Source organism: Perissodus microlepis, chromosome 7 (genome assembly GCF_051167445.1).
Source record: "Perissodus microlepis isolate ML-2025 ecotype Zambia chromosome 7, ASM5116744v1, whole genome shotgun sequence".
NCBI lineage: Eukaryota > Metazoa > Chordata > Actinopteri > Cichliformes > Cichlidae > Perissodus > Perissodus microlepis.
The window spans coordinates 28,258,975-28,282,710 of record NC_140467.1 but is presented as its reverse complement, the minus strand read 5'-3'; the positions used below and the strand labels follow the sequence as shown (position 1 = coordinate 28,282,710).

General features: G+C 39.3%; 1 protein-coding gene across 1 annotated transcript in view; it reads left to right on the top strand.

Moving 5' to 3' along the window:
* The window catches only part of LOC146383284 (scavenger receptor cysteine-rich type 1 protein M160-like), a 65,277-nt gene extending 42,479 nt beyond the window's left edge, over positions 1–22,798 (top strand). Inside the window, exons 28-36 of the mRNA XM_084932440.1 lie at positions 62–352; positions 2,384–2,689; positions 2,763–3,053; positions 8,092–8,397; positions 8,476–8,763; positions 9,828–10,133; positions 10,212–10,502; positions 21,984–22,289; positions 22,367–22,798. Coding sequence (XP_084788566.1) covers positions 62–352; positions 2,384–2,689; positions 2,763–3,053; positions 8,092–8,397; positions 8,476–8,763; positions 9,828–10,133; positions 10,212–10,502; positions 21,984–22,289; positions 22,367–22,659 — 2,678 coding nt within the window. The 3' untranslated portion in view covers positions 22,660–22,798. The remainder of the gene's footprint in view (positions 1–61; positions 353–2,383; positions 2,690–2,762; positions 3,054–8,091; positions 8,398–8,475; positions 8,764–9,827; positions 10,134–10,211; positions 10,503–21,983; positions 22,290–22,366) is intronic.
* Positions 22,799–23,736: the final 938 nt, after the last annotated feature.

Genomic DNA, 23,736 nt, shown 5'->3' with positions numbered 1-23,736 from the left:
GCTTTGATGTGGTTCAAACTCACTTTATTCTTTTACTGATGACTCTCTGCTTTCTGTTCAGATAATGATGTTTTCAGGTTGGAGGGAGGATCCAATCAGTGTGCTGGTACACTGGAGCTGAAACATCTGGGAGAATGGAGACCAGTGGAAATCTATGATAGGATGCCACAGACAGCCGCAATTATCTGTGCACATCTGGATTGTGGCTCTATTATTTCCATAGAACAAAACCATGAGTCTTCACATAGATTAACGTGGGGAATCTCAGCTGACTGTGTTCAGGATGGATCTTCTCTGAGGCAGTGTGCAAAATCAGATGACTCATCTGTCATAGCAAAACTTCACTGTTCAGGTAAGTTGATCACCAGCAGAGGTGGCAAAAAGTAATTATTTGGTGGACATTTCTAGTAATAATAAGCTAACATTAGCAGATGTAAATACATACTTTATTTCAGTGTACATTTTAATTATAAGTAATGAATTCAACTTGAGTCATTTAAGCAGAACATGGGCAGAGAACAAGATGAAAATATAAAAAAATAGCTCTATGTTCTGTTGACTACGTAGAGTGTGACTTTGTCTCTAAACAGGGAAATGAGTTTGGAAACAGTTAAAAACTGATTCAGCAGGTGGGGGAACCCTAAAATCAGTTGTAGTTGGCTCAGTGTGGGAAAAAGAATCACAGCTCACAATAATTTCTATTGAGAGCTCCAGTAGGTTTTCTTAATATACAGGCTGTGATCAGCTGATCTGAGCTACTGTTGCTCTATGGTATACTGCTGTATTCAACCAGATGTCAGCAGATGTTTCATGAGTTGTCCTTGCTGATTTTGATCTTCTACACTGACAGTACACTGTTTATGCTTGTCTTTATATTAGACTTTATAAAGTGGTATAAAGGTGGAATTCAGTGAATGAATCTCAGCATCATCAGCTTAACTTCAAATTCATCTCTGCTACACTTGATGTAACCTACCACTGACCATGAAACCACAGCCACTGTGCACCAGTCACACACTGTTTTTTTTACTTTAAATCCATCACAGTACAGCAAAATAACCTGTTTATCCTGCACTAACCTGCAGTGGATTTTCATGCAGCCTTTAAATAACATAGTTAGTTTGTCTCAGTTTGATTTGCATATTTGAAAATATATAAAAAAAAATAATGTCACATGTACAGACCCCATATCTCATTTAAAAACATGAGGACTTCATGTAAGCTTTAAATGAGTAGCCATTCCCTTTAAATCTAACCTGTCTTCTTCCTCTCCTGTCCTGTCTTTCTTATCTCTCTCCATCTCTGAGTGAAGTTAGCTCCCTTTCTGTTCTCTCCCTGTGAAATACAGCAGCTGGACCTTTAGCTAGCAACACATTGTGAGACAAACTGCACACAAACAGTTTGTGTGTTTGCTAATGTTTGTTGAGCTGATAGAAACACTGAATTTGAAATTACCTGACACACAAAAAATGTCACTCTTTTTATGCTTTATGTTGTGGTCCCTGCCACACAGCAAATCAAGACACTATCTCCTGTCTTTGTGATCTCTGTTTAGTTCAGTCATGTTAGTATATCTTAGTCCTGGTCCTGTTGTTAGTCATTTACTGTTTCATGTATGTTGTGTTGTGTTTTACTTCCCGTTCCTCTATTAGATTCAGCTCAGCTGTCTTCCAGTTTGCTCTCATCATCTTATATATGTATTCTGTCATTTTTTCTTGGTTCTTTCTGATGTCCTAACTGATTCCTCATATTGCGTGCTCGTCCATCTGTGCGCTTTCCTCTAGTCCTACTTTTTCTGTCAGTTTGATCCTGCCTTGCCGTGGTATTATTTTTGCCATTTTGCCAGTTGCCAGCTAAGACTGTGTTTTAGTTTATTTCCTGTTTCGGGTGTCCTGCTTTGGGGTTCAGATTCTGCTTGCGACACAATGGTTCCATGACATTAATCTTCGAGCACACCCAGTGAAGCATTACTTTCATGAAAGCAGGTATGGTTGGAGAATATTGTGGTCAGTTGAGAATTTTGCAAAGAAGGCTGACTCTCTGAGTATGATCATTTTGCTCAATATTTAATGGGGTCACTATGCTTTGCAGATTGCAGGTAGTGAGTGTTGATTTACAGTGATTCTAGTCCACTGTTATAGAGAATGTGTACATAAGACCACATGGGCTGATACTGTTTCGCTAATCTCTGGGTCTCTAATAACCCACTTTTCTCTGCTGTTGTTTCTACCAGCTCATCCTGATATAACAGCATAATACTGTCCCACCAATAAATAGACAAACAGTCTCATCTTTGAATCAGTGAATAGTTGTTTGCTGCCATCTTTTTCTTGTGTGTCTGCTGTCTCTGATCTCTCTGTTTGATCTTCTCTGATGTCTCCAGACTCTGTCAGGCTGCTGAATGGTTCCAGTCTGTGTTCAGGCAGACTGGAGGTGAAGTCTAACCAGAGCTGGTCCTCAGTGTGTGAAGCTGACTTTGACCAGCAGGATGCAGAGGTGGTCTGTAGGGAGCTCGGCTGTGGGCCTCCTTCGGTCCTCCAGGGGGCGCTCTATGGAGAAGTGGAGGCTCCAGTGTGGAGCAAAGAGTTCCAGTGTGGAGGCCATGAGTCTGCTCTCCTGGACTGTAGAAGCTCAGGCTCAGCTAGAAACAGCTGCTCAGCTGGCAAAGCTGTTGGACTCACCTGCTCAGGTCGAAGAGGAGCTGCAGCTTTGATGTGGTTCAAAGTCATTCTCAATGTGACTATTTTCTGATTCCTGTTTAGATGTTGATCATGTCAGGTTGGTGAGAGGAACCAGTGATTGTGCAGGCACACTGGAACTGAAACATCTGGGAGAATGGAGACCAGTGAAAGCCATTGACTGGACACTGAAGACAGCAGCAGTCCTCTGTGGATATCTGGATTGTGGCTCTGCTGTTTCCATAGAACAAAACTTGAGCTCTTCAGTTCGATCTGCTTGGGAAATCACTGCTGACTGCGTTCAAAATGGATCTTCTCTGAGGCACTGTGCAACATCAGATGACTCAATGTATTTTGTAAAGCTTAACTGTTTAGGTAAGTCCATCATTAGTGACAACATATATGCCATCATCAGAGCTTTACTCCGAACTCTATTTAAAAAAAAGAAAAAGACAAGTGCAGTTAAAATATGCAAATAGATATTTCCTAATAACATCTAAATTTAGAATAATGTATTATACAGCAGTGGGGAATATATTTGATTACAGTAGCTGGCTTTTTGAAAGTGCTGTAACTAAGATTAGGTGTATAATTCCTCCACTGTTATCTTCTTTTAATATCATAAGCTAACACTGTTTATTGTAAATACGAATTATTTACAATGAACAGGGTGAATAAAAAAGGAGGCGGTGTTGCTTTATATGTAGATAAAGTTTTGAAATGTAGTTTGATTGAATGTATGTCAAGCACCATAGATAACGTATTGGAATGTGTTACTATTGAAATCCATGTTGAAAAAGCTAACAATATAATTATAAGTTGCATCTATAGGACACCAGGTTCATGCCTTGAGACATTCAATGAAAAACTTGCTGCTATGTTTAGCAACCTAAATGATAAAAAAGTGCAAATAATTTGTGGTGATTTTAATATAGATTTGCTAAACCCAAATGGACATCAGAAAACAACAGATTTCATAAATACAATGTATAGTAACTCCCTTTTCCCTGTAATTATAAAACCAAGTAGAATAACAATTGATACAGCTACATTGATAGATAATATATTCACAAATAAAATTGACCATGAAATAGTAGGTGGACTTCTTATAACTGATATAAGCGATCATCTTCCTGTTTTTGCAATTTTTCAAAATTATTTTGGGATTAAAACTAAACAAAAGAATCAAATATTTGATATGATACGACATAGAACAACGAGAGCCATTGCTGCCCTCCAGGTGGACTTAAAAGAACACAACTGGAATGAGGTTTTTGCAAATGAAGATTCAAATAGTGCATATGATGCATTCTTATCAACTGTAATTTCACTATATGAAAAACATTGTCCTTTAATGAAAATCACTAGAAAGCATCACAGATCAAATAAGCCATGGATCACAAAGGGGATAGAAGATGCATGTAAAAAGAAAAATAATCTATATAAGAGATTCATAAAACAGAGGACAAAAGATGCTGAAATAAAGTACAAGTTATATAAAAATAGATTAGTAAATATTATAAGAACAAGTAAGAAAGAATATTACCACAAATTATTGGAGCAAAGTAGAAGTAACACACAAGAAACATGGAGGTTATTAAATAGTATAATCAAAAAGGGCTCAAAAAATAAGAATTATCCAGATTATTTTAAAAAAGATAAAGATATTGTGCTTGATAAAACTAAAGACATTGCAAATGAATTTAATGATTTCTTTGTAAATGTTGGCTTTAATTTAGCAAAAGAAATTCCAGAGTCAAGAAATAATAACGACCTAAATAAACATATTACTCATTGTGAAGACATTTAAAAATAAAAAGTCCACTGACTGTTTTGGTATTGACATGATATTAGTTAAAAGTATTATAGAATATATAGTGCAACCTTTCGCATACATTTGTAATCTGTCCTTTCAAACTGGTGTATTTCCCTCACAAATGAAAATAGCAAAAGTTATTCCAATCCATAAAAACGGAGAGAAATGTCAGTTTACCAATCACAGGCCAATATCACTACTCCCACAGTTCTCAAAAATTTTAGAAAAGTTATTTGTTAATAGACTTGATAAATATATTGAGAAGCATAATCTCCTAAGTGATAACCAATATGGCTTTAGAGTGAAAAGGTCCACTTCGATGGCAGTGATGGAACTTGTAGAAGGGATATCTAATGCTATAGATAATAAGGAATATACTGTTGGTGTTTTTATAGACTTAAAAAAGGCGTTTGATACAATTGATCATTCTATATTAATGAATAAACTAGAGAGATATGGCATAAGAGGCATAGCATACAAGTGGATGAAAAGTTACCTGGATGACAGATATCAATATGTCGAATTCAATAATGTAAAATCTAAGCAGTTGAAGGTAACTTGTGGTGTTCCTCAGGGCTCTGTGCTGGGCCCTAAATTATTTATATTATATATAAATGACATATGTAGCATTTCCAAACTGTTAAAATGTGTATTGTTTGCTGACGATACCACTCTGTACTGCTCAGGTAAAAACCTAGAACAGCTTCTGACTACAGCGGAAAAGGAGTTAAATATATTAAAAAAACTGGTTTGATGTAAATAAGTTATCATTAAATATAAAGAAAACAAAATTGATTATTTTTGGCACTAGACAAATGAAAAATGTATCTAAAATCAGGGTTAATGGAATTGAAATTGAAAGAGTGTACGAAAATAAATTTCTTGGAGTGATAATTGATGATAAGCTGAGTTGGAAGTCTCATATAAACCATGTGAAAACAAAAATGTCAAAAACCATTGCTATTCTCTATAAAACAAAGCATGTCCTGAACAAAAAATCATTATACACACTTTATTGTACTCTGTTGCTTCCATATATGACTTATTGTCTGGAGATATGGGGTAATGCATATAAAACAAATACTCTTCCTATTTTCAAGTTACAAAAAAGAGCTATAAGAATTATAAACCAATCAAACTATATAGAACCAACTAACATTTTGTTTATTAATCTGAATACCCTGAAATTTTATGATTTAGTTGAATATAAAATGGCACAGATAATGTATAAAGCACAAAATAACTTGCTTTGCCCCAGTACTCAGAAGCTGTTCAAAGTCAGAGAGAGTCAATATGACTTAAGGGGAACAGATTTCTTTAAAAAAAACAAGATGAGGACAAATATAAAGCAGAGATGTGTTTCTGTTAGAGGAGTTAAACTGTGGAATAGTTATGACAGTGATTTAAAAAGGTGTAGTTCATTTTCCTTGTTTAAAAACATGTTTAAAAATAGAGTATTAGAAAAATATATATATCAAGAATGAAAAGAGCAAAAAAAAAAACAAAAAAAAAAAACCTTGATTCTTTTGCTTTGATGTAGTTACTTATCTAAGGTGGAAAGTTTTTTTTTGTTTGTTTGTTTGTTTTTGTTTTTGCTTTGTTTTATTCTTTGCTTCGAGCCCTGTGTACAGGAGCTGCATGCAAAAAGATATTTTGTTAAAAGGGTTGGCGTAATAAGCAAATGCTTCAGCCAATACCTTTTGATTAGCCTTGTCTCATGCTTTCGTGCTTTGTGGTAATCTTTATTCTGTCTTCACTGAGATATTTGAATGCTAATCAATAAAATCAAATCAAATAACACAGTACAGAGCAGCTACCTAAACTCCACTGCCAAAGAGGTCGATTATCTTGTTAATTGTGTTACATCCTCATTGTGTATGACTCCTGATATTGTGGTTTCTCTGAAAAAGAAAGCCTCATATCAGATGTGCTTGACTTCTTGGTTTAACTCTCAAATATGCCCTTTAAAGGAGTGAACTCATAAGCTGGAGAGAGTTTTACTGTAAAGCCCGTACCTTGCAATAAAAGTGTTTTGATGTAACCTTTGCTATGATTTGGTGCTATAGAAATACGACTGAAATGAATTAAATTGAAATTCAGTTTCATGAATTTAGAAGATCTTCATTTTTAAAAAGCCCTCCATAAAGCTAGAGCATCTTATTATCTTTCACTGATTAAAGAAAATAAGAGCAACCTTGAGTTTCATTTCAGCACTGTAACCAAGGGCTGTGTTGAGCCAAACATTCATTTGACCTTACCTAGTAATGACTTGAATTTGTTGACAAATAAAATTTTAACCATTAGATAAAAATTTTTTTATAACCACCACTGAGATGTATTATTATATACAACGACTTTAAAAAATACTGATATTCATTTACTCTTTCACTCAAGTGGATCTTTCTGACTTAACTTCAGTAATTACTTTCTCTAATCAATAGTGTGTCTTTTAGACCACATTCCTACAAGGCTGCTCAAAGAAGTCCAAACAATAGATAATATTTCAATCTTAAATGTGATCAACCTATTTTTTTATTAATAGGCTACATACAACAGGCTTTTAGGGTAGCAGTAATGATTTTCTTGACCTCAGTGCAGCATTCACTAATGATGACCATAATATTTTATTACAGTGATTAGAGCACAAGCTTCAAACCTCTCGGTTGCAGTATTTGAATCATATCTAACTGATAGACTTCAATTTGTTCATGTAAATGGAGAGTTGTTTTCAAACACTAGGGTTAATTATGGAGTTCCACAGGGCTCAGTGCTAATACCAATTCTGTTTACTTTATAGATGCTTCCCTTAGGCAGTAGATGACACTAAACTTTATCTATCTATGAAGCCAGATAACACACACCAATGACCTCTAACTTACTGCTTCTAGATTCAGATAAAACTGAGGTTATTGTATTCGGCCCTGAAAATTCTTAGAAATATGGTATCTAACCAGTGACTTGCTCTTGATGGCATTACCTTGGTCTCCAGTAAACTGTGAGGAACCTCGGAGTCATTTTTACCAGTATATGTCCTTCAGTGCACATATTAAACACATATGTAGGACTGCTTTCTGTCATTGGCACAATATCAGAAAAATCCTGAGCAGTTTTTTTCAGCAGTGCTCAAAGGAGCACTGCTGAAAAAACTAATTCATGCATTTGCATTGATGTAGCTGTTGTTCTTTATTAATACATTTGAATTGAATTGAGTTATTACTTTTAGACTGGACTACTGTAATTCAGTTTTATCAAGATGTCCTATAAAAATCCTGAAAAGCCTTCAGTTGATCCAAAATGCTGATTCAAGAGTGCTGACAGGGACACACACACACAGAGAGCACATTTCTCCTATACTGACTTCCCTGCATTGGCTCCTTGTTAAATCCAGAATCTAATTTAAAATCCTGCTCCTCACATACAAGGTCTTTTTAACCTTACTATTACCATTTTCTTAGTATTATTATTAAATCTTTACTTTACAACATAAAGCATCTTGAGATCACAGTTGTTTGCCTCTAAATACATTTATTTGAATCTAATCATTTTCTTTTTCTGCTGTCTCTGATCTCTCTGTTTGATCTTCTCTGATGTCTCCAGACTCTGTCAGGCTGCTGAATGGTTCCAGTCTGTGTTCGGGCAGACTGGAGGTGAAGTCTAACCAGAGCTGGTCCTCAGTGTGCGAAGCTGACTTTGACCAGCAGGATGCAGAGGTGGTCTGTAGGGAGCTCGGCTGTGGGCCTCCTTCGGTCCTCCAGGGGGCGCTCTATGGAGAAGTGGAGGCTCCAGTGTGGAGCAAAGAGTTCCAGTGTGGAGGCTATGAGTCTGCTCTCCTGGACTGTAGAAGCTCAGGCTCAGCTAGAAACAGCTGCTCAGCTGGCAAAGCTGTTGGACTCTCCTGCTCAGGTAGAAGAGGAGCTGCAGCTTTGATGTGGTTCAAACTCACTTTATTCTTTTACTGATGACTCTCTGCTTTCTGTTCAGAGCCTTATGATTTGAGGTTGGTGGGAGGAGAAAGTCGCTGTGATGGAACACTGGAGGTGAAAATGGGCGAATGGAGACCAGTGTATGCCTTTCAATGGACCCTGAATGAAGCAGCTGTTTTCTGTGAACGTTTGAACTGTGGTTCTGTGCTTTCGAAGCAAGAGAGAAATCAAACCAATTCCAGAGGCACCTGGTGGCTCAAAAATGATTGTATTGAGTCTAGTCCTGATTTAAGGGTGTGCGTAACATCAGGAATCACTGAACTCATCCTGCATCTTACCTGCTCAGGTAAGCACATTAGTGATTTATATATGGTGGCGAGCAGAGGCTTCTCGAGTTGAATACAGCTTATTGAACATACAAAAATGAGGTACTGGTTGAAGTTAGCTGAACAGCCTTTTGTAGTCTGGACAGACCACAAAAACCTGTCCTACTTGGAGAATCCTAGAAGGTTGAAGTGCAGGCAGGCTAAGTGTGCTCTGTCTTTTAATTGGTTTAAATTTACCTTTACATATCGCCCAAGGTTTAGAAATCAGAAACAAGATTGTGCTTCCTTTGGTCAGTGCTGCTTTCCCGAGGTGTTGGGTACTCGATGATTCTGGGGTGCATGGCCAGATGTTTTGACATGAATGCTCCCTTGGGGTTGTGGTCTGGCTTAGCTTGGGCCTCCTCAATGTGGGTTGCAGAAGGTTCTGACAGTTCCCGGGTTCCTGTGACTTTGTCCTCAGCACGTGCTGGGATGGATGGCTCCTGAAGAGACTGGTTGACTGGGGTTCTGTCTAGGGCCTCCCTCTTCCTTCCATCAGTTTTTCTTGGTTCTTTGTCATGTCCTCCCTAATCTCTCATATTGCATGCTTGTCGATCTGTGTGCTTTCTTCTAGTCATATTTTTTTTCTGTCAGTTTCCTCCTGCCTTGCCCTGGTAATATTTTTGCTATTCTGTCAGTTGCCAGCTGAGACTGTATTTAGAGTTTTTTTGTTTTTATTTCTTGCTTTGGGGCTTTGGGGTTCAGATTCTATGACGTCTATCTTCAGACACATCCAGTGAAGCATTACCTTCATAAAAGCAGGGATAGTCTCAGAATATTGTGGTCAGGTGAGAATTTTGCTTTTGGATGTTTTTATAAACTACAGTCAGCCTATGTTTTAAAAACCACTGATCCTTTATTTCACAGATGGTTTCATTAGTCTTTTTACACAGCTAAACAAAAATGTTAAATATTCAGTGAACAATCTCAAAATCCAAAGTGACCATCAAAACCAATCTGAAATAAACATGAAGGACTTATGATGTACTGAGTGGGGGCTGACTCTGAGTATCTCTCTCTGTTTGATCTTCTCTGATGTCTCCAGACTCTGTCAGGCTGCTGAATGGTTCCAGTCTGTGTTCAGGCAGACTGGAGGTGAAGTCTAACCAGAGCTGGTCCTCAGTGTGTGAAGCTGACTTTGACCAGCAGGATGCAGAGGTGGTCTGTAGGGAGCTCGGCTGTGGGCCTCCTTCGGTCCTCCAGGGGGCGCTCTATGGAGAAGTGGAGGCTCCAGTGTGGAGCAAAGAGTTCCAGTGTGGAGGCCATGAGTCTGCTCTCCTGCACTGTAGAAGCTCAGGCTCAGCTAGAAACAGCTGCTCACCTGGCAAAGCTGTTGGACTCACCTGCTCAGGTAGAAGAGGAGCTGCAGCTTTGATGTGGTTCAAACTCACTTTATTCTTTTATTGATGACTCTCTGCTTTCTGTTCAGAGCCTGATGATATCAGGTTGGAGGGAGGAGCCAGTCGCTGTGACGGAAGACTGGAGATAAAACATCTGGGAGAGTGGAGACCTGTGGACGGCTCTGACTGGATCCTGAATGAAGCAGCTGTTTTCTGCAAACACTTAAACTGCAGCTCTGTGGTTTCTGTAGAAGTGAGAGATAACTCCTTTTACAACCAGACGTGGTTTCTCAATCAAGGCTGTGTTCGGTCTCGATCTGATTTAAGGGCGTGTGCAGCATCAGGATTCACTTACAGCATCCTGCATCTTACCTGCTCAGGTAAGCACATTAGTGACATCTATGAGGTGATCAGAAGTTTGCTGAGTGGTAAACAGCTTATGAAACACACTTCAGTAAATGTGCTTTTACAGATGTGTTTCTACCGAGACATCGGCAGCTTTCCCACTCTGCTGCATCTTTCATTATTTCTCTGTAAAGTGTCACTACAGAGTCTGTTTGTTGGAAAAGAAAAGGTCTTTTGGTAAAAAAAGCGAGTCCTTACCTGGACCGTTTTGTTCAGGATGACAGCATGTCACTGCATTCTATTTTTTTGCTCTCTGCACTGTTTACTGTCAGTCTTTATAACGGCAGGATAAATGGAGCTGTCCTTTCAACACGATAACAGCTTCAGGCAGTGATGGCCAGATGAAACCTTGTGAGAATTTAACGTTTTTCATCCAATTGGTTCAGAAAAAGGTTCTTTTCTCGATGCTTCATATGCACACCACACCCCCTGCTGGTCAACAACTTAATTGTCATTGGCCTGCATGATGCAAACAGAGTCCTATTAACGTCAAAAACCTTGTCAGTGTATCAGTCAATGTTTGAATAATGATGGTGTTGGTTTTTTAAGAAATAATATTTTTCCACTGTGCTTGGACTCATTTTCTCTTTTTGGTAATAACTTCTCTGGCTTTGGAGAAATCGTGAAGATGAACACTGACACGTACATTTTCAGGGGTCCATTGCGCTTTATTTTATTGTTCATAGATCACAACCGCACTTGAACCAATTTGAACCAACGAGTCTTCAAACCCCATAACTGATGTCAGTCACATGTAAAGAAGCAAGCCTCAATGAGCGCTTCATTAAGCATTTCCTGGATTCCAGTTTTATGATAACCTTTGAACATTTTTAATGTGTTTTTGTACATAAATGGACACTTTTATATATCACAGTATGAAATACTACATTTTGTATATATATAAACCGTTATGTGTGTTTCTTGCTCCATACTAAAAAAGTTAGTGTGATTTAAATGTCTGTTATGGGTGTTAACGTGGCTGTTTACGGCATATTACTGTCTGATAAAGTGCAGCAGAGCTGAAAATGTTTTTTCAGACTGTATGAGCTGTTTAGCCTTTTTTCCATGGTATCATTTGTTTATGGTCAATTGCAATATATTTAGTTAAAAGGAAAAATGCAATTAATGTCCCAAACTGAGGAGGATGGGACACAAGCACAGAATCCAGAGGATAAAGTGCAGTATTATCAAGAGAAGGAGAATGGATTCACATAAATAAAGAAATAATTTAAAGTAATTATGCTTCAAATTTAAGTCAAGTTTATTAAAATGGGTTTTAACAGATAAATAAGGAAAGCCTGCGCTTTACACTTTTACTGTACAACCAAATGAATATATAGAAAATATAACATCACTCCCAAAAAGTAAATACTACCCAGAGCGTGAGCTGCCTTGATGGAGTGCTTGCTGTCAGTGTGTTTGATCACATGACACAGGTCTTTCTGTCCTGCTACTCACACTGTTGTGTATTTATACTTGAGGGCACTGAACACATGAGTGATGATTGAGTGATGCAGTCGGTCTGATTGTCGGTCTGACAGTGTGCTGTCATGTCTCTGCAGCCAAGCAGCACACAGGAGGACCCTGAGCTGACTGTGACCTCCATGTTTGTGCTGCTGAAGACGACGAAACTCGGGAAGCAAAGGAAAACCTCTAAAGAGCTCATCTCATGTCTCAATGAATTTCTTAGCTGACAAAAACCCCATAATCTTTATGTCTGATGTAATTAGCATTTTTGGACATTAATTATTCACATGATTCTACAGTTTTCCTGTTATGTAATAAGATGATTTTGCTGTCTAAGAAAATAAATTCTGTTGTTGCAGTGAAAAATGTATTTTAATAAGCAAAATAAAAACATAAACAAACAGTATTTCCCTTCCCTTCAAGTGAAATTTTGCAGCAAATTTGAACAAAACGACTTTAGTTTGGTTTGTTTATTTTAAAGGGAGCAAAGTGCAGGTTGATATTTACTGTTGGAAAACAACCAGTATGTAACTTTCTACCTGTGCAAGGTTATAGGACCATAAATGTAGGGGTCAGTGGGACTGTGAGAGGACTTACGAGAAGCCTGTTGATCAGGAACCAGGAAAGGTGAACAAAGTAAAAATGACAGAATCAGACACTGTGGAGTCAAACCTCGTCTCGTCCTCGCCTCGTCTCTCCTGAGCTGAGCATCATGGATCCCCGTCTGCTGCTGCTGCTGCTGTGGAGCTCAGGTAGGATTAGAAATCAACTGTCAGCATTCTGTGATTTGATCATCAAACAACCTGCACACACAGCAAGATCATCATAACACACAGATATGAAAGGATCAGAGGATGAACTGCTCTCTCCAAGTAAAATCCGTCTTTATATTCATGTTTTTTTTCTTATGTCCTCCTCAGGAGTCCAAGCTTGCAATGAGCTCATATCAAAAGGTAAACTAAAAAATAAAGAATCACACAAACATAATTAACAGTTTCACTTTAATCTTTTCAGAAGTAAATTCCTTTTCTGCTCATAGTCCGTCAGGTTGGTGGGAGGCGCCAGTCGCTGTGCAGGAACACTGGAGCTAAAACATCTGGGAGAGTGGAGGCCAGCGGTGTTGTTTGTGTGGACTCCGAAGGCAGTCACTGTAATTTGTGAACATTTGGCCTGTGGCTCTGCTGTTTCTGTAGGAAGGAGAGAGAAGGCTCCGCACAGGTCAATGTGGTGGATCAATGGTGCCTGTGTGGAGAAAGCATCTGCTCTGTGGAGTGTCTGTGTGTTTCCTGAACCCTTTCCCTTCGCCTCAGAGTTAACCTGCTCAGGTAAACCCATTTGTAGCATCAATGATGATGTAATATAACAAAATAATATGTGACAACAACATGACAGGCTGATGCATTCACCACCTAGAAGAGCAGCAGTCATGAAAGAGTTTCAGGGGTCTCTGAAACCAAAGGGCTGCTGAGCTCCACAGCTCATTAATAACTTACATATTATTGTATACGTATTATTGTATTGTATGATAGAAAACACCCCAAAGGCAGCTGTTTTTGTAATTTGCTGCAATACAAGTTAAACTTAATTGAACTTTCTTGGCTTCTAGTTTCAGTTGATGAAATTGAAACTAGAAGCCAAGAAAGTTCAGAGACTCCATGCTGAACAGCTCCTCAACAGTACGCAGTTCAGGACTGATCACTTGTTTTTTTTTAATTTGGGTTACAGATCTTCTCAGAAAAGTCAGAAAGGATTAAATGTGTTGTTTGGGTGGAGAAGATGATCAGCAGGAACAGAAGAGAGAACTCTGCAGATGATGATGATGATGATGATGATGATGCTGTTCTGATGTTAGAAAATAATCAGGGGCCTCATTCTCAAACCTAAGTGGAACAAATTCACACAAATTATTGTTTCACCAATATTTTCTTACATAAACCATCTGCAATCTTTAAACTGAATGGTGCTATACTACTACTAATAATAATAATAAGGGGAGAAACCTGGGAGGCTACTAGCTTGGCGTCTTAAACAACCGCAAACAGAAAGGGCAATTCATTCAATAGACCCTGTGCACGAGAAAATGCTAACTTCCTGGTTTGCGACCGGATGTGGGATTGTACATTTCCGGTAGCTTTACTTTGCGGTCAATCGCTACTGCGAAGATATACTCCAAAATCATGTCCAAAACTCGAAAACAGAAAGATCGCGTTAAGTTACAAAGAGCAGAAGGTGGGAACACTCACCACTGTTGTGTCATAAAAAATCTAATGATCAATTTTGACATTTAAAGAGTTTAGATCGATCAGTTGTTTACATCACTCAACACAAGCAGAACTGCATCACTGCATGCAGAAGACACATCGTCCACATTCAGAAGCACATCTCTGTATAGTGACTGGTCTTATGATTTAAACAGGCAAATGTTCAGCATTCAAATTACAGGTGAAGAATAGTCAAACCAGATGTTTCCCCGTTATGTCGATATCAGCTAGTCAAGTACACACCTACACAGCATGTTAACAAACCGTGAAAAAAAGCCACACAAAAAATGAATGATTGCTGGTAAGGGTTTCTATACATTAGTATTTACGAAGGGTATGTTGTGACTTACCTTCAAAATTACAGTGGTCCCTCGCTATAACGCAGTTCACCTTTCACCTCGCTGTTTCGCAGATTTTTTAGTGCAAGTTTGCATGCTTATTTTTACGTCACATTGTGTCCTGCGTCCTGATTGCTGCAGACGACCTCCTCCGTGACGTCTCTCCTGTACAGTACAGAATCGCTGCATCGATCGCTAGCAGTGTGACTCTGAAGTGCAGTACTGTATGTTGACGAAACGTTTTGCACCGTCAAAAAATAAAATTGGCTACTTGATTTCACCTATCGCAGGTTATTTTTAGAACATAACACCCGCGATAAACGAGGGACAGCTGAGAAATATAACATTTGAATCCCTTTTCTCTTTTGCTCTGAGGCGCAGGGGAAAAAATATCGACAAGTCGATGAACATCATTTACAGATATATTGGGTAAATGCCCAAGACATCTATAGAAATGTAAATCGCCGCTTGATTCTTTCATTTGCTTAACTTGTTTTGGACTGTAAACAAGGCGCGAATAGGACACCGGAAACAAAGCTCCCCACAGGAGTTTCCGCACCGGAAGTAGCATATGCTAACGTGCACATAGTCTATTAGGAATATTCAAGGTGAATTAGTAGTACAACCACAGGAAATTAATGTAGATACTTTACAGGCTACCTTTCTAAATGACCTTGAGTTTCCTTCTATTCCAGATGACCTTTGGCCTACTCTTGACGCTAATTTAACAATTAAAGAAATTCAGGAGGCAGTTGACATTCTGAAATTGGGGAAAGCTGCTAGGCGTGATGAGCTGCCTATGGATTTTTATAAAAAATTTCAATGTAAACTCTTAAAACCGTTGCTAGATATGTATTCTGAATCCTTTGAAAATGGTTTGCTTCTGCCCTCTCTAAGAGCTGCATTGATTACAGTAATCCCTAAACCTGAAAAATCCAGAGATGGTTGTCAGTCCTGTCGGCCACTTTCTTTATTGAATGTGGACATGAAAATTCTTAGCAAGATATTGGCCCTGCGATTAGAGAAATGTCTCCCACTAGTGATTAATACAGATCAGAATGGTTTTGTTAAAGGAAGACAAGGGTCTCACAATGTGAGGAGATTGATAAATGTCCTCTATGAAAACCGAGATGCTTGTGATACTGCAGTTCTGTCGCTAGATACCGAAAAGGCCTTTGACAGAGTTGAATGGCCCTACTTATTTGATGTACTGGCTCAATTTGGATGTGGTAATACGTTTTGTAAATGGGTAAAACTTCTTACCTCCCAGCCCACTGCTGAAATTCTCACTAATAATAATATCTCTCTCGCCTCTAATATCTCTTGTGGAACCCGTCAAGGGTGCCCTCTATCGCCACTTTCCTTCACGATGGCCATAGAACCATTTGCCATGGCTGTTAGCACGCACATAGATATTACTGGTATTGAATTGGGCAACCAAGACAACCAGATAGCACTTCATGCGGACGATGTTGTGTTTTTTTGAAACAACTAGATAGATCTATGTCCACTGTGAGCGACCATCTTTGAACAGAGGCGGGGGTTTACGACACCAACTCTCTGCCATCTATAATCCAGTTTTGAGATCCCTTCCCAGACGCCTTAACGCCCACTCACATCCTGGGCCATCTGACCTCAGGAATTCGCATGATAAGGTGGGGCCAGGTTTCACAATGAACACACCCGAAACTCTGGCTGATTGGGACCCACACCCAGTTTCACACCTTGGCTCAGGCGATTAGAAGATCATCAGGGGGTCCTTTTGTCCCTCTGTGGGGGGATACTCCCACTAGGTTTATATCTGGGACTCTCCACCATTTGACCTTAGAACTGAAGAAGCTTCTCGGATGAGAGGTGAAACGTCTTCAAGTAAACTTAAAGAAGTCCAGACGCTTTTCTTTGCAAGCTCCTTTGACTACGATGACCTGGATGACTGAGAACCTTCACAGACAACTAGATAGATCAATTCCAACTTTATTAAACATAATTATCTACTTTGGACGCTTTTCTGGATACAAAGTAAACAACTCAAAATCCTCTTTAATGTTGCTGAATGAAACAGAGCGAGTTAATTATCTCAGCTCGCCTCAGACATTCAAACCATCGGAATGCCTGACTTACTTGGGAATTCGTATAGTACCAGATGTTAGCAAGATAGCCGACGTTAACTACGACCCTACTTTTCAATCTATTACGGAATCGATAAAAAGGTGGGCAAATCTACCCATATTGACTATTTAGCAGATTAATATTGTGAAGATGAGCGTACTCCTTAAACCTCTCTACTTATTTCAGAATATCCCTCTACCAGTACCTGCAGGTCTCTTAAATCAAAGAAAATTATTACCAATTTTATTTGGCAAAATCGTCGCCATCGGCTTCGGTATATCTGCCATTTGACAGGGGTGGGCTTAAGGCTCCTAACTTTCAGTGGTTGCGCAATTTTGGGCTGCACAGTTGCGCATGATGATGTACTATTTCTCATCTGATGGGTTTAAATGGAATCGTTCTTACTTAATTCAGAACTGCCCTTGAGTGCATATTTGTACTCAGCGCCAGTTAAAACTCTTAAAAGAAGCATAGCAAATCCTATTATTTTGAACATGATCAATGTATGGCACAAAGTACATGATGTTTTGGGAGTAGGGAAACCCCTATCTCATTTTAGTCCGATTCAGGGAAACGACCATTTTAAACCTGGTATGATCGATACAGGATTTCGGACTTGGACTAGGTCTGAATAAGATTGAAGACCTTTTTTGTGATGGTGTAATGATGTCATTCGAACAGCTGAGAGTTAAATTTAAGTTACCTAAAACACTTTATTATTTTTTTTTGATATTTACAAGTAAGGAGCTTTGTGGCAACCTCACAAACTAACAATGTGACCCTACCTGACCTATCACTAATAGAAAAAGCAGTTTCTGACTATCCTTACACCAAGCAGCAGATCTCATATTTGTACGATATGTTTATTTCCAGTTCTACTAAATCCTCTGCTGGCCGGCTAAACACGTGGAAGAGCGATATAGGAACAGATATATCTTTAGAAGAGTGGAAATCGGTGTACTTAAAAGATCATACTCAAACTGTTAACCTGTAAAAGCTGCAATCTTGTGTTAACTGGTCCATGCGAACTTATCTAACCCTTGTTAAGTGACATTCATTTGATAATAATATGCCAGATACATGGGTGAACTGTGGTATAGAAAAGGGAACCCTTTTCCACTGTTTATGGGAATGTGAGGAGATACAGAAGTTTTGGAGGGAGGTAACTTTAGCAATAAATAGTATGGTTAATATAACTCTAAATCAAATTATTTTTATTGGCACTTTATCCACCATCTCCTACAATTCAAAAAGAGATCAGGACCCTCATAAATATGTGCCTCTTGCATGCTAAACGTCTAACTGCATTGTATTGGAGAAAAATTGATAGACCAAAGCTGGGGCATTGGTTACGGGACATGTCCTCATCTCTGGCTATGGAAAAAGATAACCTATATTTTGAAAGGGAAGAAGGAGCTGTTTGAAATTGTCTGGACACCTTTTATATTATACCTGGAAGGAGCGGACCTTTCACAAGTGTTGGTGGAGTCCGGGGAACCTGGAGTCACATCATTTGGAGAGACATAACGTGATATAACCATGAGGGACATGGTGGAATGACACTTTGTATAGTCCATCCGTTTGTTTTTTTGTTTTGTTTTTTTTTTAACGGGTTTTTTTCCTTGATGACTATTCTTTCATATATCTGTATACGATTTGTTTGACTTGTTCTAAAAACGCAATAAACATATTGTTGCAATAATAATAATAATAATAATAATAATAATAATAATAATAATAGTTTGTGCTCCAGATAAAAGACTTCCTTATGATTTTTCTCTTGTGTCCTCCTCAGGCGTCCGAGCTGAAGAAAAGCACAAACCAACAGGTAAACAGAGAGAAACAAAGGATCACAGAAGCAGAATCTGCTGTTGAGTTTCACTTTGATATTTTAAATGTCTTCTCTGTTCAGAGATTGTCAGGTTGGTGGGAGGAGCCAGCCGCTGTGCAGGAACACTGGAGCTGAAACATCTGGGAGAGTGGAGGGCAGCAGTGGTCTTTCCATGGTCCTACAAGGCACTTACTCTTGCTTGTGAACATCTGGACTGTGGTGCAGCTGTTTCTTTAAGAACAAGAGAGGAGGCCTCACACAGGTCTGTGGTGCAGGTCAGCGGTCGCTGTGTTCAGGCTGCTTCTGCGTTTTGGGGTGTCTGTGTGGGACCTCATTACGAGTCCTTTCCCATCCAGATCCTGGATCTGACCTGCACAGGTAAAACTTTTTGTGATATGATATACAGTGGGATGCAAAAGTTTGGGCAACCTTGTTAATAGTCATTATTTTCCTGTATAAATCGTTGGTTGTTACAATAAAAAATGTCAGTTAAATATATCATACAGGAGACACACACAGTGATATTTGAGAAGTGAAATGAAGTTTATTGGATTTACAGAAAGTGTGCAATAATTGTTTAAACAAAATCAGGCAGGTGCATAAATTTGGGCACCACAAAAAAAGAAATGAAATCAATATTTAGTAGATCCGCCTTTAGCAGAAATCACAGCCTCTGAACGCTTCCTGTAGGTTCCAATGAGAGTCTGGATTGTGGTTGAAGGTATTTTGGACCATTCCTCTTTACAAAACATCTCTAGTTCATTCAGGTTTGATGGCTTCCGAGCATGGACAGCTCTCTTTAACTCACACCAGAGATTTTCAATAATATTCAGGTCTGCGGACTGAGATTCCAGAACGTTGTACTTGTTCCTCTGCATGAATGCCTTAGTGGATTTTGAGCAGTGTTTCGGGTCGTTGTCTTGTTGAAAGGTCAAGGTAAGGTCAAGGTAACTTTATTTATACCCATAGGCAAGGTAAATTTGCTTTACAGAAAAAAAAAATGACAGCATTTGGCATCCCTTTAGAGAGATCCAGCCCCGGCGCAGCTTCAGCTTTGTCACTCATTCCTGGACATTGGTCTCCAGAATCTGCTGATACTGAGTGGAATCCATGTGTCCCTCAACTTTGACAAGATTCCCAGTCCCTGCACTGGCCACACAGCCCCACAGCATGATGGAACCACCACCATATTTTACTGTAGGTAGCAGGTGTTTTTCTTGGAATGCTGTGCTCTTTTTCCTCCATGCATAATGCCCCTTGTTATGCCCAAATAGCTCAGTTTTAGTTTCATCAGTCCACAGCACCTTATTCCAGAATGAAGCTGGCTTGTCCAAATGTGCTTTAGCATACCTCAAGCAGCTCTGTTTGTGCTGTGGGCGGAGAAAAGGCTTCCTCTGCATCACTCTCACATACAGCATCTCCTTGTGTAAAGTGCGCTGAATGGTTGAACGATGCACAGTGACTCCATCTGCTGCAAGATGATGTTGTAGGTCTTTGGTGCTGGTCTGTGGGTTGACTCTGACTGTTCTCACCATTCGTCGCTTCTGTCTATCCGAGATTTTTGTTGGTCTGCCACTTCGAGCCTTAACTCCATTTTCTCAATATGCTAACTGTGGAAACAGACAGCTTAAATCTCTGAGACAGCTTTCTGTATCCCTCTCCTAAACCAGAGGTTCCCAACCCCCCCCCCCCCCCAAAAAAAACACTTCCTCCAACCACAAACACACACCCATATTTTGTTTTCAAACTCAATTGCAGGTAGTAATAAAATACACTACTAACTCTTTTACGCTGCGTCCAATATTTTTGAAAACGCAGCTGTTTCGTCCACACGTAAACGGCGTTTCGAATCACCGAAAACTGAGATTTTTTAAAACTCCTTTTTTGCGTTTACGTGTGGACAAGGAATACAGAGTTCGTCACGCAATGTCAAAGGTATGTGCCTTTTTTCACATCACGCTGTGCGCCACGTTATTGTTTACATGAGATGAATTGCAGAATGGAAGATAGAGACAAAATACTGTTACTGTTAATCTGACTATCTTCAGGTTTTACACGCTTACATATACACACGCAGTTACTGTCCCTCCATTTAGAAAGGCAGTGGCATCACGGTGTAATTACTTTTTTTTATGTGTAATAATATTCAATGATTCAATGATGCTTCATCTCCTGCTTTGCGTTTGTGTGGGAGCCCTGTCCATTATGCTAGCAGTGTCCCCCCCCTAGGGGGCGGGCCCCACACTTTGGGAAGCTCTGCCCTAAACCATGATGGTTGTTTTGAGACCCCCATGTTGCTACACTTCAGAGAAAATTAAAAGAGGAGGGAAACTTACAATTGACCCCCTTAAATACTCTTTCTCATTATTGGATTCACCTGTGTATGTAGGTCAGGGGTCACTGAGCTTACCAAGCCGATTTGAGTTCCAATAATTAGTTCAAAGGTTTTGGAATCAATAAAATGACAACAGTGCCCAAATTTATGCACCTGCCTGATTTTGTTTAAACCATTATTGCACACTTTCTGTAAATCCAATAAACTTCATTTCACTTCTCAAATATCACTGTGTGTCTCCTATATGATATATTTAACTGGCATTTTTATTGTAACAACCAACGATTTATACAGGGAAATAATGACTATTAACAAGGTTGCCCAAACTTTTGCATCCCACTGTATGACATAACATGTGAGAAGAATGTAACAACACACAACCACAATAATAACAATAACTTGAAAAAAACAAGCGTGCACATTTTTTACCACCATGTGTATGTCAGCAAATCAGGCTCACTGTAAACCACCAAGAGCTCCAATGAGAAACAAATTATACTAATAAAATGTCAGAAAGTGACCAGCAAGGATAGAAGCCATTTTTAATGAAAGATACAATCAGATAATATTAGAGTATCTTTATGAAAAGATGAAAGCCTACATCTTTTCCTTCCATTTTCTTCTTTTCTTTACATGTAATGCAGCAATAGTACTCGTAACAGTAGTAGCAGTAGTAACAGCAGTACTAAGGACTGTTTGTGAATGAGTCCTGGTGTCTTTGTCCCTTTTTCAGATAAACTTGGTTGAGGCAGCACAAGCCTGTTATTTACAGTGATCCTGATTCACTAATGTTCACATTGTGGTGAGAACAAAATCACCAGGTGCCGAAACTCTTTTATGAATTTTTCATGCACATTTATTTATTTATTGCACAGGGTAGGACCATTCAGATGCACATATTAATGACTTACTGAGAGCTGGTCCGGTGTTTGAATCTAAATGTGGTGTTAACATGTCTCCGGTGTGTGCCGTTATAAAGATGTGTTCTGTTGTTAATGATGAAGTCATGTTGAGTTGTGCTGAGGTTGAATCAGTGAATAGTTGTTTGCTGCCATCTTTTTCTTGTGTGTCTGCTGTCTCTGATCTCTCTGTTTGATCTTCTCTGATGTCTCCAGACTCTGTCAGGCTGCTGAATGGTTCCAGTCTGTGTTCAGGCAGACTGGAGGTGAAGTCTAACCAGAGCTGGTCCTCAGTGTGTGAAGCTGACTTTGACCAGCAGGATGCAGAGGTGGTCTGTAGGGAGCTTGGCTGTGGGCCTCCTTCGGTCCTCCAGGGGGCGCTCTATGGAGAAGTGGAGGCTCCAGTGTGGAGCAAAGAGTTCCAGTGTGGAGGCCATGAGTCTGCTCTCCTGGACTGTAGAAGCTCAGGCTCAGCTAGAAACAGCTGCTCACCTGGCAAAGCTGTTGGACTCACCTGCTCAGGTAGAAGAGGAGCTGCAGCTTTGATGTGGTTCAAACTTACTTTATTCTTTACTGAAAACTCTCTGCTTTCTGTTCAGAGCCTGTCAGGTTGGTGGGAGGAGCCAGTCGCTGTGAAGGAATCCTGGAGCTGAAACATTTGGGAGAGTGGAGACCAGTGGAGTCATTTGATTGGAGGATGGAGACAGTTGCTGTCTTCTGTGTACATCTGGGTTGTGGTTCTGCTGTTTCTTTCAGACAGAGAAAGATACCTCAAATAAGAGCTGTATGGTCTGTTTTTGGTCATTGCCTTCTGACCACATCTGCTCTACAAGATTGTGTATTCCAATATGACTCTGACAACTCCCTCTATCTCACTTGCTCAGGTAATTAAGAGGCCAGGAATCTCTTAGAACCATTCTCTCTAGGTCAAAGAAAGAGACTTAATAATTTTGAAGTCACCCACTGGTATTAACACATCGCCTCCAGTTGTTTTTCATCACAACTGATGATTTTCGGGGCAATCGTGTGATATGTATGTATGTATGTATGTATGTATATATATATATATATATATATATATATATATATATATATATATATATATATATATATATATGTATATATATATGTATATGTATATATATGTATATATATATGTATATATATATATATGTATATATATATGTATATATATATATATGTATATATATATATATGTATATATATATATATATATATATATATATATATATATATATATATGTATGTCTGTCTGTGAAGGTTCTCAGTCATCCAGGTCATCGTAGTCAAAGGAGCTTGCAAAGAAAAGCGTCTGGACTTCTTTAAGTTTACTTGAAGACGTTTCACCTCTCATCCGAGAAGCTTCTTCAGTTCTAAGGTCAAATGGTGGAGAGTCCCAGATATAAACCTAGTGGGAGTATCCCCCCACAGAGGGACAAAAGGACCCCCTGATGATCTTCTAATCGCCTGAGCCAAGGTGTGAAACTGGGTGTGGGTCCCAATCAGCCAGAGTTTCGGGTGTGTTCATTGTGAAACCTGGCCCCACCTTATCATGCGAATTCCTGAGGTCAGGTGGCCCAGGATGTGAGTGGGCGTCAAGGCGTCTGGGAAGGGATCTCAAAACTGGATTATAGATGGCAGAGAGTTGGTGTCGTAAACCCCCGCCTCTGTTCAAAGATGGTCGCTCACAGTGGACATAGATGGCTTCTTTCACTCCTCTTTCAAACCATCTGTCCTCTCTGTCCAAAATGTGAACATTGGCATCCTCGAAAGAGTGTCCTTTATCCTTAAGATGCAGATGGACTGCTGAGTCTTGTCCTGTGGAGGTGGCTCTTCTGTGTTGTGCCATGCGCTTGTGAAGTGGCTGTTTGGTCTCTCCAATGTAGAGGTCTGGGCATTCCTCGCTGCACTGTACAGCATACACCACATTGTTAAGTCTGTGTTTTGG